Source organism: Schistocerca piceifrons, chromosome 4, assembly GCF_021461385.2.
Source record: "Schistocerca piceifrons isolate TAMUIC-IGC-003096 chromosome 4, iqSchPice1.1, whole genome shotgun sequence".
NCBI classification, from domain to species: Eukaryota; Metazoa; Arthropoda; class Insecta; order Orthoptera; family Acrididae; genus Schistocerca; species Schistocerca piceifrons.
In genome coordinates this window covers 217567767-217585907 of record NC_060141.1, presented here as the reverse complement: position 1 = coordinate 217585907, position 18141 = coordinate 217567767, and the positions used below count along the sequence as shown (strand labels likewise).

Here is an 18141-nt window from a genome sequence, read left to right as displayed (position 1 = left end):
AGAAAACAGTCTCTAACATTTAAATTTTCGTATGATGTTTACAAGTTTCTCCTTTTCAGAAACTCTTTTCTTGATATTGCCAGTTTGCATTTTATATCCTTTCTACTTCGGCTGTCGTCACAGTCTGGTGCCCCAACAGCAAAATTCATCAACTACTTTTAGGACCGACATCGCATTTGGAATTTCATTCCTTAAGCACTGACATACGACGACGTTCAGTTACCCTTGTTTTACTTTTATTACTACTGATATAAACTCTTCTCATGGCATCATCCATTTCGTTCAAATGCTCTTTTACGTCCTTCGTCTTTTCTAATGTAAGAGCAATATCATCGTCAATTCTCAAGTTTTTAATTTTCTTTCACTAAAGTTCAAGTTTTTTAAATTATCCTTGGTTTTCAACAGTGTTTTGTCAGTACACAGGTAGAAAAGCGTTGGGGTAGGCTGCAGTCCTACCTCCCTTCCCTCTCGACTACTACCTCCTTGTCCTGCCCTTCAACTCTTACAACTGCAGAATTATTTCTGTACAAGCTATATATTATCTTTCGCTTCCTGTATTTTTCCCTTTTATCTACAAAATATCAAAAAACGCTCTCCAGTCTTTATCATCAAATTCTTCCGAGATATTTACTCATGCTATAAAATGCCGGTTCGAGAGTAGGTCGTAGGATCAGTATTGACCTTCTTCGCCTTCCTGCAATTCCCAAAAATCCGAATTGATTTCCCTCGAGGTCAGTTTCTACCAGTCTTTCCTTTCATTTACAAAAAATTAGTGTCTTTTTTGTGGTCCTGATTATTAAACTGATAGTTCTTCTATATTTACACTTGTCAACATCTATCTTCTTTGGACTATCACACTTGCGGGGCCCAATACACGAATGGAATAGAACAAGAAGTTGCTTAATTAGTGCGATTTAGCTTCCGCTGTGCACTACACAGTGGCTTTTCGAGTATGCATCTAGATGGGCACAAAAATAATATCGTACTGTTGTGTGTGTGTGTGTGTGTGTGTGTGTGTGTGTGTGTGTGTGTGTGTGTGAGAGAGAGAGAGAGAGAGAGAGAGAGGGGGAGATGGGGAGGGAAGGAGGGAGGGTGAGTAGGGTTTGCAGCAACTGGCGGACATCATACCTGCTTGCGGTACCTGTAGTGCAGCTGCTGATGAACGGACATGATGCGCGGGTTGGCCATGAGGTGCCGCGCGATGACGCCGTACAGTACCACCAGGATGATGAGCGGAACCAGGAAGAAGACGGCGATGGTCGCCAGGAAGAAGAACGCCGGCCAGAACGAGTCCACCATGGAGAAACACACGGGCACCATAGAGCCGTCGAAGTACTCCTCCGTGCCGTACTCCGCCACCAGGATAACGGGACTGCAAACAGCAAAACAGGGTGAAATTATATTAGCAACCAATCGTTTCATGCAGCAGGGAGGACTCTAACTACCAGCATCTCATTATATGCGACTTTTGTGTCGACGAAGTACTGTGGGACTTGCGAAATGTTATCGGGCAGCAAACCTGAGAATTTTGTTTCCAGAAGCAAACTAGTGTGCACTCAACGTCGTCACAAAGCGGTTACATCCTGAGGCGACAACGGTGGTTGGAGCTATAGGAAGTAGTGGTTTTGTTGCCCACACTCCTATTTGGTGGAATTGAAGATCCCAGTTCATTCAGCCACAGATAGATCAACAGGCATCGACAACATCCATTACATCATAACAAGCAACCTGCCGTCAAATGCACCACTCTTCCCTTTATGATCTTTGGAGCTCTACAGTTCTCGACGAAAACTGGAGAATACACATAACTGCCCGGTCCAGAAAAGGGGCAAAGAAAATTGTTAGTCAACCTCGTACCGACGTTGTATAGTAAAAATACTGGAGTCATTTGTTTAACAAAGATTTGAGTGATGGCCGGCATAACGCAACCTCTTCGCTTCTTCTCAGTTTAGGTTTACAATTGTAAATAGTGCAAGTGACCTCACTCTCTTTTGTCAAAAGATATCTTGACAACCTCCTGGAATAATGACAAAACCACAAATATGTTCCTGGATAGCAAAGGCGCATATGGCAGTGCAAACACAGATATTTTGCTGCATAAACTAAGAGCTGTAGGTGCCTCGGAAAAATAGTTTATCGAACAGATCGTATAATTTCGAAAAGAAAGGCATTTACCTGGTTCCAGGTTAAAACGGTCGTTCTACGAACTGTCCTCCCACAAAAGGGCAGTTTTCCGTCCTTTACTACGTATTGTGTACACCGTGCATCTGGAATTAACTATTGCCTCATCAACTAAAATACTTTAGTATGCGGACGATGTATACTCATTCCACTTTATTTGTGAAGCCGCGCTGTTCTCCACCGTGTCCCGTGTGAAAAACTGGCTCAGAAGACAAATCACGATAGTTGTGGCTGGTAAGTCACATCTAGTTGTGAAACTTTTACTCCCTCTTGCGAAATCAAACTGTACTGTTAGAATGATATTATGTCTTCTCCGTACTGAGGTAATGTTGCTGAGTTTACAGTTGTGGCCTCTCGCTCGTGTGAGGCGAGGCAATATCTTCCGAGTTTGTTCGGCTTTATGCCTGTACGTCTTTTTGATTGGGACACAAGGCTTTGGCTTGGTGCTGGCTGAAGAGGAATTTGAGAAAATTTTACATTTGCCCATAATGCATCTCTGCTGTGCAACATTCCCTTCTTCGGTAAAAAATCCTTTCCGAATTTTTCTTCGCTTGCCTCTAAAGCAATATCTTGAAATTGAAGCTGCATAAGTAATTACAAACTGTACAGTTTCATGTTATTCAAACTTTTGAAAAGCTTATCCACAAAGTTTTTTGCTATGTTCTCAATCAGATATTTTGTCTCTCCAGTACTTACTTTCAAATAGTTTACAATCTTACTTCACAGTTCTGTTTTTTACGTATTTCTGTTTGCTACCGTTTAGCCATTCAACAAGTACTTCATGGATTGGCGATTCAGGTGGATGACTGGTTTCACGCCTCAAGCAAAAGTAGAACACACAAACTGTTAGCAGCACTAGTAGAGCAAATTCTGTAATGATGTTATACTGTTGTTTACCTCTATAGTGCAAAATATCCTGGAAATTCGTCCTGTGACGTTATTATCTCGTCTAATGAGTGATGTGGGATCGTAAAGTGTTGTTCAGTAATGTTAGGTTTTGTGTGAGTAACGCATCAACAGTTTTTCTGGCCAATAAAACATACTGCAGGCTGTGGGTAGTGGATCGCGGTCGTACCTGTGATAGTAGCTGGATGATTAAATTGAGCTTCTGTTATATCACAGGTTGTATCATTTATTAATATACCAATTCCAATGTTCTACTTTGGACATGCTCATGAGTTTTCCATTTTGGTGACAGTTTACAGTTATAATCTCCAGTGTGAAAACTGAATAAATCCAATGTGGTTGTGGGGCTGGCACTTCTATTTGACACTCTGAAACGTTTTGTCTAATAAGAACCCTACCTTACATTTGTCTGAATTGCTCTGGCACCGCAAATCGTGAAGCTTTCTTGTATAAATTCTGCTGATGAGGATACAAGCTTCTTTATGTTCGAAGATTAATAAAACTTGTTGCATCGGTATTTGGATCCACGTGTTCAGCGTTTCCCATTTTATCAGGTAAGGGCGACTGGAAAATAACTGGTGTCGTACCCATCCTCTTCTCTTCCTGATTAACCCCTGTGGTACTGTTTTGTACTGGCTAATTTAGTCTTTGCCAAATTTGTATAAGCTTTCTGCAAATTCTGCTACGAACTTGTCCCCAGCTCTAAGCCTGGATTTTATCATGTCAGAAAGAAATAGTTTTTTCTGCCACATGCAATCTTCTATGGTGAGACACTGGTACTGGTACAAACTTTAGAGCTGTACTTCGAAATTGTGAATGTTAAGTATGTGTTCCAATTATAATGATGGCTGTTGACATAGTGTCTTAACATTTTGGAAATCATCCTGTGAGCCCTTTCTGTTGATGCATTGGCTTGTCAATGGAAAGGAATTATTCTTAACTTGTGTATGTGAATCAACTGCTTCGTTAGATTTCGTGAAATTTGCATCTTGATCTGTTATTATGGTATCTGGTAATCCAAACTTAAGGATCCAATTATTAACTAAGTCTTTTGCTGATGAATTATCTTGGTGGTCCTGGATTGCTACCATTTCAGTGTACTGGGAAAAGCGAACTATTATTTTTAATATGTAATTATTCTCTGCAGAGGCTCCCCTAAATGGTCCTAAGATGTCCAGACGAAGCATTTAAAGCAGTTTTCTAACGTCTCCTTTCCTGTTGAGAAATAATTCCATTCTGTCTACGTGTACAAGCCACAGTGTAGCCCATAAATTTTTTTCTGGGTCAATGACCGCGTTGTCAATATTTAAAACTACCGACGTTTCGGTCACATGCAACAGTGATCGAAACGTTGGTAGTTTTACATATTGACAACGCAGTCAAAAATCCAGGAAAATTTCATTGACTGTGACAGTGGCCACGGAAGCTTACGTTTATATTTGAGCCACAGTATGTCCTTCATTAACGTAAATATTGTCTGAGAACGCATCCCAGAGCACTATTGCTAGCATCACATGAAAGGATGAATTTTTGTTTCCAAGTCTGGAAATGGCGGTACTGGATCTGATGCCATTATTTTTTTCAACATCTCTAATGCTCTTTGGCAGTCTGTTGTCCATTTGAATTATACATTGGTTTACTGGTTCACCAATTCTCGCAAAATCTTTGAATAATTTCCTATAATAATTGCATAGGCGTAGGAAAGACTGAAGTTGTTCAGTTGTTTGTGGGCTTGTGAAGTCACGGACTGCCAAAATTAATCAGGGATCAGTTTTTGCATGTTCTGTACTAATTACGTGGCCAAGGTATTTAAATTTTAGTTGTGCAAAATGCCATTTATACAAGCTGAGTCAGATGTGCTAACCGCAGTCTCTTAAATACTTATCCAAAAGCTTGATGTTTTCTTCCGTATCTCTCTAAAATAAAATTCCATCTAAGTATACCATACATATTTTAGGGTTCAGTCTGTGAAGTACGCCATAAAACCTAGGGCATTTTCAAGTGCAAATGGAATTCTGCGGTACTGGTAGTGGCCCGACGGTATTCTCAAGTAGTTTTCGGTCTATCTTCTGAAGCTGCTTCCAGCTGGTGATGTGCACTTCTTATCGGCCCAGACTGTCCCTTGTCACTGTAGTTTGGGGGATGAAATATGCATCAGTAACGGTTCTGGTGTTCAGGTATCTGTATTCGCAACAGAATCTCTACTTATTAATAGCACCTGGTGATTTATCCGAGACAGCAATGACATTTACCCTCCCCTCCATTTACTGTGAACAGGACCCAGTATGTTGTCCTCAACAGTGAGTGTTCATCAGAGACATGGATAATGTCAGAAGTGCCCCAAGGAAGTTTGATATGATCACTGTTATTTTCTGTATACGTAACTGGTATGTGGACAACGTAAGCAGCAGTCTGTGGCTGTTTTCTGATGATGCTGAAGTGTATAGGGAGGTGTCGTTGTTGACTGATTGCAGGAGGATACAAGAAGACTTAGACAAAATTTGTAATTGGTGTGATGAATGGCAGATAGCTCTTAAATGTAGAGAAATGCAGATGAGTAGGTGAAACAAACCCATAAAGTACCAGTACAGCATTAGTAATGTACTGATTGACACAGTCACATCAGTTAAATGTCTAGGCGTAACGTTTCAAAGCAATATGAAATTGAATGAGCCTGTACGGCTTGTAGAAGAGAAAGCGAATGGTCGACCTCAGTTTATTTGGAGAATTTTAGGAAAGTGTTGGTGATTTGTAAAGGAGACCACGTACTGGATACTAGTGTAACTTATTGTTGAGTAATGCGTAAGTCTTTGAGATTCACACTAGGTCTGATTAAAGGCAGACACCAAATCAGCTGCTGGATTTGTTACCGGTAGATTTCAACACCATATAAGTATTACAGAGGTGCTTTCGGAACTAAATGGGAATGACTAGAGAGAAGGTCACTTTCTTTTTGAGGAGCGCTACTAGGAAAATTTGGACATTTGCCATTTGACGCTCACGGCAGAACGATTCTGCTGTCACCAACGTACATTTTGCGTAAGGATCACAAAGATATGACTAGAGAGATTAGTGTTTGTACATAGGTACACAGATTGTCGTTTCTGCTTCGCTCTGTTTGCATGTGGACCAGAAAAGGAAAGTAACTAGTTGTGTTACAGGGTACCCTCCGCTACTCACCATATTGTGGCTTGCGGAGTGTATATATATAGATACAGATAGAGCACTATGTTCTACTATTCCTTCTGCCAATTTCTGGTCATTAAATTCTTACATCAACTGTTGGAGACGCTTGGGTACACTTACAGTTTTCTATTGATTGAAGCATTGCTACCTGTGATTCTATGATGTTTTGCAACAGGCGCTGCTAGGAAATAGTCTAAGATCTGATGATCAACATACCAGATTGCAAAGAAGATCGTTTGACACGGTCACTGCATTCCGTGATTTATCGTGTCACTCCTTCTGCTATCTTAACCATTGACGAGACACTAGTTTCCGAAGCAGATGCCCATTCAGAGTGTATCTGCCAAATAAGCTGGACAAATATGAGCTAAAGATAATTTCATTATGTAACACGAAGACATATTACTTTTATGGGGGCATCCCATATTTGGGAAAAGAGATTAGGGATCAATGTGTTTCAATTCCTACATATTATTTAATGAAATTATCTGAACCTATGTGTGGAACCAACGGCAGCATTACGATGGACAACTGTTTACCTTCATGGGAAGTAGTCAACAAACTGGCAGACAAAAAGTTGACAATGTTTGGCGCCTTACGCAATAACAAACCAGAAATCCCGTAATCCCTGCATCAAACCAATAATAGGCCAGTTTTTTCACCTGTATTCATTTACAGGAGAAAAAATGGAGTCATACGTTGTAAAGAAAAATAAAAGCATTATTAGTTTGTCAGCGATGCATGACATATAGATGAGAGGGCAAAGAAATCGACCGTAATATCCTTCTACAATGATCCAATAGGAGGAGTCGATGTACTAGATTTACTAAGCTTAATAAAACGGCTACACAAAGAACCAGGCGCTGGCCAATGCGATACATTTATGGGCTTTTAAACGCTCAGGAATAAAGGCCTGTGTCTCGTGTAAGAGGATTGGCGGCACAAACAGCCGAAGCAAATTTCTCAGATCAATACATTTTGGGACTGTCGAAGCAGAATTGAAAGACAGACTCACGGCAAAAATCTACCCAAAGAGCTTCACAAAACCATGGAACTGATTGTGACACATTTTGGGAGCGATATTCCAAGGTCAACAGTACACCCAGAAAAGGTCTCAAGAACAAGTGGACGATGCTTCCTTTGCAGTCGAAAAGAAGACCAGAAAAGTTCCTTTGAATGCTGTGTCTGTTCGAAACTAGTGTGCGAAGACCATCGGAAAAATATTTGACGACGGTGCCATTACAGTTTAGTTTGAAAATGTTTTATATATTCAAAATTTCATCACATTTTGAAATTAATTTATAAGATCTGTATTTCCTTTTACATGAGGTATTAATTTTTCGTAGTTATCTGTATATTTTTTTTACCAATTTACATATTATTTGCGATGTTATGCTAACCATTCCTTCACTGATTCTTAGAGTTTATGATATATTCTATTGTGTTTTGCAATGTTACAACAAAAAGGGTAACTGAATACAACAGGTAAGTCCAATCTCATGTTTCTATATATGGGAACCATGATTGCTTTCTCATGATGTAAAACGTAAACAATAGTTTGTAAAAAATTTTGCATATCATTTTTTATTACTTTATATTACTCTAGAACTTCTTTTATTAACAGAGATAATTTAGAAATACGTGGGGTAAATTTTTACCCCATCTTGTTATTTACGTCTCGGGATTTGCAACTTGTTACTATAGGGTTAATGACATTTATATGTAAAAAGTTGTTAATGGGGCTGGTGATAACATAGTCAATAAGTGAGACAGACGCAAGATATTTCCGTGGAGAGAAGAGATGAGTGCATAAAAGTGGCGTTGCCATCTTTCTCGAGCACACGGTAGAGGTTAGATTTGAAGAGGTAAGACCTATGCTGGTTTGTGTGGTGATGCAACCACACAGTTTTCAGTGATATAAATTTTTCACGTTATCAGTTGTGACTCTCTCAAATATTTCGCTTCAGTTGACTGGGATCTTAGAGATTTCTGCGGCGATCAGGGATCTTGGTTTATTTTCACCAGTTGTTCAGCAGAGCTGGTGCTTTTGTGAATTAAGATTATTTGGACTTGAAATTAGTTCTACTGAGTCTGAATTTTAACTCAGACTGGCAGTGGGGACTTCGAATAGCTTCTGTTATTGATCGGCACTTACAAGGGAACCTCTCCATCGCAGCCCCCTCAGATGTAGTTAAAAGTTGGCACAGTGAAAAGGCCTTGAAAAACTGAACACAGATCAATCGAGAAAACAGGAAGAAGTTGTGTGGAACTATGGAAAAAAAGAAGAAAAATAAACAAACTGAGTAGTCCATTCGCAACATATGCAACATCAAGGATAATGCGAGGTCAGGAGCGCCGTGGTCCCGTGGTTAGCGTGAGCAGCTGCGGAACGAGAGGTCCTTGGTTCAAGTCTTCCCTCGAGTGGAAAGTTTACTTTCTTTATTTTCGCAAAGTTATGATCTGTCCGTTCGTTCATTGACGTCTCTGTTCACTGTAATAAATTTAGTGTCTGTGTTTTGCGACCGCACCGCAAAACCGTGCGATTAGTAGACGAAAGGACATGCCTCTCCAATGGGAACCGAAAACATTTGATCGCAAGGTCATAGGTCGACCGATTCCTCCAGAGGAAAACACGTCTGATGTATTCTACACGACACTGGTGACGGCATGTGCGTCACATGACAGGAATATGTTGTCGACCCACCTAACTTGTACACTTGGCGAATGGGTAAAAAGATTCTTCTGCCTTGCCCGATTTAGGTTTTCTTGTGGATGTGATAATCACTCCAAAAAAAGTGATGAAAACATAAGAGTTTGTCACATAAACTGCAACAAATAAATACAACGTTTCACAATCGCACAGTTTTCCCTGTGCTCTGTCAAAACATATGTTTTTAACGTTTTCAAATTTTTCCGCGTGTACACAGTCAAATCCTGCGTATGTCCAAGCATATCTGAACATGTCTTGGAATTTTTGAGAGCGAAGTTGATTATGTGTGAGTGCCTGAACTTTGACAATTGTCTGAAAATAAAAATTTTCACTCTAGGGAAGACTTGAACCAAGGACCACTCGTTCCGCAGCTGCTCACTCTAACCGCGGGACCACGGCGCTCCTGAGCTCACCTTATCCTTGATGTTGCCTATCATGCGCATGGACTACCCGGTTTGTATATTTTGCTTATTTTTTTCATAGTTCCACACAACGTCTTTCTGTTTTCTCGATTGATCTGTGTTTAGTTCTTCAAGGCCTATCCACTATGCCAACTTCTAACTAAATCTGAGGGGGGTGCGATGGGGAGGTTCCCGTGTTAGAATCAATGGATCATGTGTCAGACTTCTACTTATTTGTGTTATGTGAGTTTATCTTTAGTTAATTTTAGCTGTGGGCGCTACCTGTTTTTTCCAGCTAATTATCTATTTATTTTATGAAGTATGTTTGCTCACCACTATATTGGGGGGGGGGGGGGGGTTGCTCGAGCTAATTTAAAATCACTTAATCGATGTGCAGCTTATCACCAGCCTATGTATTATCGCCACAATTTGACGAACAGTAAAGTTTATTTGTTAAAATTAAGTATATACTGCTATGGTACATTAGTTAAATCGAATTCTCCGACGATCAGCCTAACATTATTTATCTGATTAATACATCGGAGGCCATTTCATTATTTTATTTTAATTTTAAAAGGTGATCAGTACCAGGTAAAGAATCTGCCATCCCCATAGCAGACATAAGAAGCCGCATTCAGTCTCCAGACAAGTTCTGCGTTTTGGGGTTCAGTCAGGATTTAGTTTGCTAGGCAGCTAGACTCGAACGTTAGGCTTAGGTGTAAATCACAAGTGTGGAGTTAGAGTTGTCAGCTCGTTCGTTTTCGTCGTGGACGACGTGTCCCTCTCTGGTACAACAGCAGTGAGGTCTTCATGGCAACGCAACATATTTTACCCGTGGCGCAGCCTGTCACAGCAACGGCCATGCGACTGTCGCCATGACACCGGCCTAGCGCGTAGCACACTATACCACGAAGGTCCCTCTCCAGTGTTCGCACTATGATACGCAGTAATTGGTTGTGGCCAATATACAGCGGCAGTACACATGACGAGAGTGCAGGTTCCAATGCACCACAAAACCAGCATGTGACGCACACACCCAGTGACTCCACACCACCAGCAGTCACAGGTAAGAGTTAAGTGTGAGCAGCATTCGCAGTTGTACTAACTTTGTAGTTGCAACTTGCTAGCCACTGTTTACAGCATCAATGAATCGCCAAGTGAATGTTGGTCCGATGAAATAGGCAGCAATATGGAAAGTCAAGATGGACCTGCCGAAGAAGAGACTCGGCTGTTCGGAACAGGTAGTTTTCAGCAGTATATATTATTAGATATACAAGAACAGAGAGCATTACATGAAATAAAGTGACGAAAAGAGAATTTAAAGATTCAAATCAAGAGAGTACATAAAATGAAAAGTAAAAATGTGGGAATTAACAGGAAACAGAGGCGATTAGGTCGCAAGTTTGCGATATGGAAAAGAAACTGGCCGACTGAATTAATGCAGAGGAGAATGATTTGGAGGAGAGGTTAGATGTTGTGTGGACTGAGTGCCATAATACGACAAATGCGCAGAGCCTGAACTAAAATCGAAGTCCGATAGAAGAGTAAGAAATGGTTCAGTGTCACACGGAAGTCAGAGCACAGCTGCATGCAGTGAAACCAGAGACGAGACGTCTGCACACTGCTGTGATTAAGGAGACGAGATTAGAGCAGGAGGGTTTTCAGCAATGCCGGCCGGGGTGGTCGAGCGGTTCTAGGCGCTACAGTCTGCAACCGCGAGACCGCTACGATCGCAGGTTCGAATCCTGCCTCGGGCATGGATGTGTGTGATGTCCTTAGGTTAGTTAGGTTTAAGTAGTTCTAAGTTCTAGGGGACTGATGACCTGAGAAGTTAAGTCCCATTGTACTCAGAGCCATTTGAAACTTTTTTTTTTTTCAGCAATGAACGCCATGCTAAGTAAATTTGTAAAGACTAAGGAGGGGGTAATGGCTAATCATCTCATGGCACGCCAAAAATTAAATCAGTGTAGTGGAAAAAAACCAAGTACCATGTGTTAGAATTTTTTGTACCGTGCAAAGAGTTTTTTATCGATGGTATCTTTGATGAGGCAAAAATTAAATTTGTTTAGCGGCAGCTCGGTGGCGGCGCACTGATGTAGGTGAATCAGGTCACAGCAGCATTTTGTCATTACTTCACATTTAAGGTGCTCTTGCTCAGCAATCACTGAGTGGGGGAGGGGGGGGGAAGTAGATGCCACTCCAATAAACCTTCTGAACTGTTCGTATTATAATAAATATAAAATCACTATGCGGCAGTTTGCAACTCTGAACTGCAAAAACTAGTGCATTTAGACAAACTGTTGGGTATGTTTACAGAGATTTTCACTCTAAATAGCCGCCTCTATTACCAGTGGGATTTGGTCCATAGCTGCACGGCAATAATGGATAGTTTCCTAGAGCATATGAGAAGAACGGACGATACTATGTTTTAACCTAATAGGGAAATGATAACCTAAGAAATTACAGGAACAATCCGAGAGAATGATCTGGCAGGAAGTGCTGAACGCAACTTTGGGGCGTTTCTAGAAGTATGTAAATAATTTTCAGCATAATTCCCATAATTACGCAAATCGGCTGAACGGGGATAGAGAAGATAATAATAGGCAAGGGGCAGTGGGTAGCAGAATGACAAACAGCAGATGCAGCACCAGCGAAACTAGATTTTACACCAGGTGTCGTCAATGAAGAGAGTACTCGGTATCATGAAAGTAAGACCGGAAATTGAATTTCGAGAAGGTGTAATGACAGTCGTGATACACACTGAAGAGCCAAAGAACTGGTAAACCAGATTAATATCGTACAGGGCCCCCGCGAGCACTCATAAATGCCGCAACACGACGTGGCGTGGACTCGAATAATGTCTGTAGCCGTGCTAAAGGGAAGTGACACCATGAATCCAACAGGGCTGTCCATAAATCCGTAAGAGTACGAGGAGGTGGAGATCTCTTCTGAACAGCACGTTGTAAGGCATCCTAGACGTGCTCAGTAATGTTCGGTAGTGTTTAATCTCAGAAGAGAGTTCCTGGAGCCACTCTGCAGCAATTCTGGGCGTTTGGCGTGTCGCATTGTCCTGCTGGAATTGCCCAAGTCCGTTGAAGTGCACAATGAACATGAATGGATGCAGGTGATCAGACGGGATGCTTACGTACGTGTCACCTGTGAGAGTCGTATCTAGACGTTTTAGGGGTCCCATATCACTCCCACTGCACTCACACCACACCATTACAGAGCGTCCACCAGACTGAACAGACCCCTGCTGACAAGCTGGGTCCATAGATTCATGAGATTATCACCGTTCCCGTACACGTCCGTCCGCTTGATACAATTTGAAACGAGACTCGTCCGATCAGGCAACATGTATCCAGTCATCAACAGTCCAATGTCGGTGTTGACGAGCCCAGGCGCGGCGTAAAGCTTTGTGTCGTGCAGTCATCAAGGGTACACGAGTGGGCCTTCGGCTCCGAAAGCCCATATCGATGATGTTTCGTTGAATGGTCCGCACGCCGACACTTTTTGATGGCCCAGCAGTGAAATCTGCAACAATTTAGGTTGTACTTCCGTCACGTTGAACGATTCTGTTCAGTCGTCGTTGCTCCCGTTCTTGCAGGACCTTTTTCCGGCCGCTGCGATGTCGGAAATTTGATGTTACACCGCATTCTCGATATTCACGGTACACTCTTGAAATGGTCGTGCGAGAAAATCCCCACTTCATCGCTACTTCGGAGGTGATGTGTCACATCGTCAGTGCGTCGACTATAACACCACTTCCAAAGTCACTTAAATCTTGATGACCTGACATTGTAGCAGCAGTAAGCGATCTAACAAGTGCGCCAGACACTTGTCTCATGTAGGCGTTGCCGACCGCAGCGCCTTATTCTGCCTGTTTATATTTCTTTGTATTTGGATACGTATATGGGATTAACAAGAAAGCATTGTTGATGATGAAGAGTAATTCGCTGTCATTAATTTGTATTCTTATTTTCTCCGTAGAGAGGAGTGGGAATTTCAACCGAGAGATTACTTTGGGCAGACCGGTTCGCACATTAGGTTGTTACCACAAAACTGAGCACCTGATAAATTTAAACTCAGTGGCGGATACATATGGGTTGCACGTGCCCGCCCCTTGCTGGGCCGTCCGCATTGCCACCAGCACTGCCCCAGCGAGTTAGCCCGCACGCTATTCGTTCGTGTCTTTCGTCAGTCGACTCCACTGAATCGAGTTATCGAGTTGTAGCACGCGCGTCCTCGTCATCGTATTTTATACGTTACTGTCTGGCACATAGGTAGTTAACACATACCTAAGAGAGAAGTCGCGAATATTCTATTGTTTTCTTATACAGAGAAACTTCAATACGTAGCGTTATAAATACGGACTATTCGCCGAATAGGTAGCTAGTTTACTTTCAGAAGCAGAAATATTAAGCATGATGAATTTTATTCCTACGCTGGACCATGTTACGTCTGGCATGAGAAAACGTTTTGCTGAAGAAAATATTTATCATTTAAAATTCAACTTACTTTTGCCCTCACAACTACTGAAACATGTCGGTAATAATCTGACACATAAATCAGTGCTTAACTGAACTACCGTTCTTTGAAGAAGAACCACTCTTTGTGATTAAATAGAGGCTAATGGGAGAGATCTTTCAATACAAGCAAACGAGCATAAACACCCCTAATGATCGTGATTCTGTTATACAAGCGTTATCTGTTTGTCCTAGATCTGACAATACTACTTTGCACACGCTGTGCAAAATATTTGCTTGTCTACATGCATGTATTGCTAAAGTAGAAAGAAGTTTTTCAACTTCGCGGCGTACAAAGACATAGCTGAGGTCGACAATGAGGATCGACTTAACGGCTTAGCTCTGTTGAACACTCACCCTGACACTGACATTGACGATGTAATTAACCAATTTGCCAGGAAGGATAGGCGTATCGAATTCATCATTTAAGGAAGAGAACCACAATTGTAACATTTTATGTCATGAGATGGCATTGTCTTGTATATGTGTATAATCAGTTTAAATAAAACTTTCTTAAACGTTCCATGTGCTTGATTATTTTTTATCACGTTAAAAGTAAAGGTAGCTCAAGATATCTTTAGCGCCCGCTTCTTGAGGCTTTTCTGTATCCGCCACTGTTTAAAGCAGACAGGAAACTGTGAAGCATAGGCGAATACCAGCCAGAATTTCGTGCAGCTTACAACATACTTGGTAAAGATAACGAAGTTGAGTCTCGAAGCGACGTATACATAAATACATTGTATATATATATATATATATATATATATATATATATATATATATATATAAGGAAATATCGAATTATGTATTGGCTGAGGCAAAGAACGAGCGGGTTGTAAAGGTACAGCCTTGTATTATGTAGTTGTCGTTGATGTGACAGTAGACTGGTCGACTGCGGAAGTCACATGAGTAGTTTCTCTGTCATTTTTCGGTTGTGTGAGCATGAAGAATATGTTTATGCACTTAGACACCAACTAGAAGATTGTGATGGCTACTGAGAGTTACAGTAGAGTGTAGACTAACTAAAACTGCAGTGATTTTCAAGGTATACGTTTTGAGTCACTTATGTACACTGAACTTCTGCATTGTAACATATAGTATTTAGATCGAAACTGACTTTCTGTTCAAATACGGAGGTGGCTTGAATTACCAGCACGGATTTACTGAGTAAACGCAGGCGCCAACCCCTAACGCGTCAAATTAAAGGTTCGCAAACTGGTTAAAAGCTGGCTGATATTAGGGACAGTCGACAAAGCAAAACTGTTCGCACGGAAAATGGTACAATCTCGACGTGAAGAGCCACGCCAAAATTTTTGGCATTTTATTTCAAGGTGACGGAATGGATTGCGGGCACACTAATAAAGATACCTTTCTTACATTTGGTCGAATTACTCCTTGGGTACGTACACAAGGAGTAAAACGATATTTTTTTATATTAATTTGTTCATTAGTTATTGCAAAGAATGTGACCAAAAACACTATAAACCTACATCTTTGTTTCAAACACCCGCTGCTTTGTTATTTATTCAGATTTCAAAAAAAAGTGTGCTAATATTCCATGCGCAGTATCCTATAGATTAAACAAAATTTGGTTTTCTGGTATGAGGTGATATTTGTTGACTGCAGGACGTCTAATTTTGGACCGAGGAATTTTAGCACCTCGGATGGGGGCCTTAATGACGATTGACCGTGCAGAAATCAGAAAATACTGTCCAAGAATTACTAAATAAAGGGCAGAAACGTTTTCGGTGATTTCTTCATTATTTTTTCAAAATAAATCTTAGAAAGATATTTCTTACAGGCTGACTGTTGAGAATGGACCATTCATCCTTGGTGCGGTTAGGTGGCATGGATTTTATGGGTTTGTTTAACCTGTGACGGTTTAAAGCGTTAATTGGGTCTTTTTCGTCGCGTCTGTTTGGTATTTTGTGGGAGCCGTCGTGTAAATTCATTCGTTCGATCGTTGGAACAGCGAAGGCTTTGACTGAAGTGAAATTCTATTCTCGACCTACCTACCTTCACGCTCCTACCCTCCATCCCATTCTCCACTCTGTTACACCCTCGAAACACAGTTTGTTCCTTAATACGGCTCTACTGCACTTAGATGTGGTAGAAACATTCAGTATTTATTCTTGACCCAATTCATTTAATAATAAACATTAATCTTGAATCACTGAAACAATATTTTTAAACTCTATGGTTTTTCCGTCCCCCTAAAAAACGGAAACTATTAGTCCTAGAGAAAAATTAATAAGGTCTTTTTTTTGTAGAAAATTCAATATAATATAATTTTGTACTGGGAAGCATTTTCTCTAGAAGCAATGGTTTTAGTTATCCAAGAATAACATTAAAAATGACCTTTAAATGCCTGTCCATTCCCACGCTCGCACCTCATTGATCAGGATTTTTATTAAGTTTTCAATGGCACTCCCTTCTGTCAATGTACAAAAATATGCGCGAACACGAATTTTTCCACTATTCCACCTTCTTTGCTCTTCGTTGACAGGGCTACTGCTGAAAGACTAACGTTGATGTATCTTCCTTGGAACGCATTGCCGACCACTGCCCATATGACCTTAGGTTCTTTTTCTGCAGTTTCTTCACATTTGGAAAAATTATCCTGTATAACCGATGTAACGCTAATACCTCACGAGTGCCTCGAAAACACATTATTTTAATTTTAAATGTAGCATGATATATGGTATAAATAGAAATTGCAGTTGTAACTTGTATATATTTAATTTACTGTAACGTCTGAGACAAACGCATTGTAAAAGAAATGTCTGTGAGTATCAGTGCTAAAAGATAAAAGCCAAAACTTGTTCGTTAGCCAAATAAATCTGTAAATGTGAAACTGTATTTGTGAACATCTGTACCAAAGTAATCAGATGTAAACGAAAAGCCTATAGTAATAAATCTCGCAGAGTAAAATAAATGAATGTTATTTGTGTGATCTCAGTATTACCACATTCTAAAACTTCAGTCACGACACTCTCTGGTGCGAAAGTTGTTACCGTTTGACAGCTGGAACGACACTAGTGCTCCAAGCGGTGGAAAAAGCTGACATTCACATATTATATATATATTGATTTTTAATTATTTCCTACCAAATGAACAAAATAATTGTTATAATTGTGCCTTCCAAGCATTAGTAAATTACCAGGAGCATCAATCGTAGTGAAATACACGTTAAACCAGCCTAATCACACTGATTCAATAATATAAAGTGCAAGTTAATCACGAGGTAAAGCTTTCGAATATGTATATATTTGCAGCTTACTCTGCTAAAAGCAAGAGAATATAAACATATATTTCATATATACAAAGCCTGTGTTTCTGTTGTTGTCTATTGTTATCATCATAGGCTCTTTCAGTGGCACTTAAACATTTATTTATGTAGTCTAATCATTTGCCCATTCTTACACTACACTCGGCTTTCTAATAAACGGATAATTTCTTAAATGTAACTAATTTCCCTTCAAAAGCAAATGTTTTGAAAATTATTGCCATTTGTGGTTTAAATTTGGCAACAATTGTGGAACTGGTTTCTACAGTATTGGAAAACAGTTGTTTTGCTTCTGACGGCTTATTAACGCGTCTGTGTCGTTTACTCTTAAGCTTCAGCTGTTATGGCGTATTTCGTACATAAAAAATGTAGGTACTACATTCAATACAGATTTCCTACTTTTTTAAATTCACCGATTTGAATGAAAGTGCAGCGAAAAAAAACTGCAGTTTATCGAGTAGGCATACAACGTCTTTCTGCAAAATGTCATGTCTTCCGGAGCTTACTGGCAACTTTTTGTTATTAAAAGAAAACGTTATTCGCTAAACATCTGTTAGTTACTAGTGAATAGGAAAAAACTGTCCTGTAATGTATCGTTTCGTACTCTCCAGAGTCCTTAGGAAGGTAAGGAAGGATAAATATGGTGTCACACGGCAGTTATTATCGATTTTTGTGGCACTACATAGATTCCTTATTGTAAAAACTATATTGCAAATCAATATAAACGTTATTATTCTTACTCATCCGACATCGTATTAAGCAGTGTCGCTTGCTGGCCGCTTGGGGCGCCGCTATCGCTGCGAGTAACAAGAACTGGACGAATTGTCGCGATTTCTGTGTTAGACTGTGACACTACTTGGATGTAGATCTCTGATGTCAGAGCATGGAACATAGACGTGCCTGCAGATTCTTGTCGTGTGCATAGTCTGCCATGCTGGAATTTTG

At 40.4% G+C, this 18141-nt stretch overlaps 1 protein-coding gene across 1 annotated transcript in view; it reads right to left on the bottom strand.

Annotated features, from left to right (window-relative positions):
- Positions 1 to 18141, bottom strand: part of LOC124795739 — a 97022-nt gene that overhangs the window by 17830 nt on the left and 61051 nt on the right. The window contains exon 4 of the mRNA XM_047259822.1: positions 1129 to 1372. Coding sequence (XP_047115778.1) covers positions 1129 to 1372 — 244 coding nt within the window. The remainder of the gene's footprint in view (positions 1 to 1128; positions 1373 to 18141) is intronic.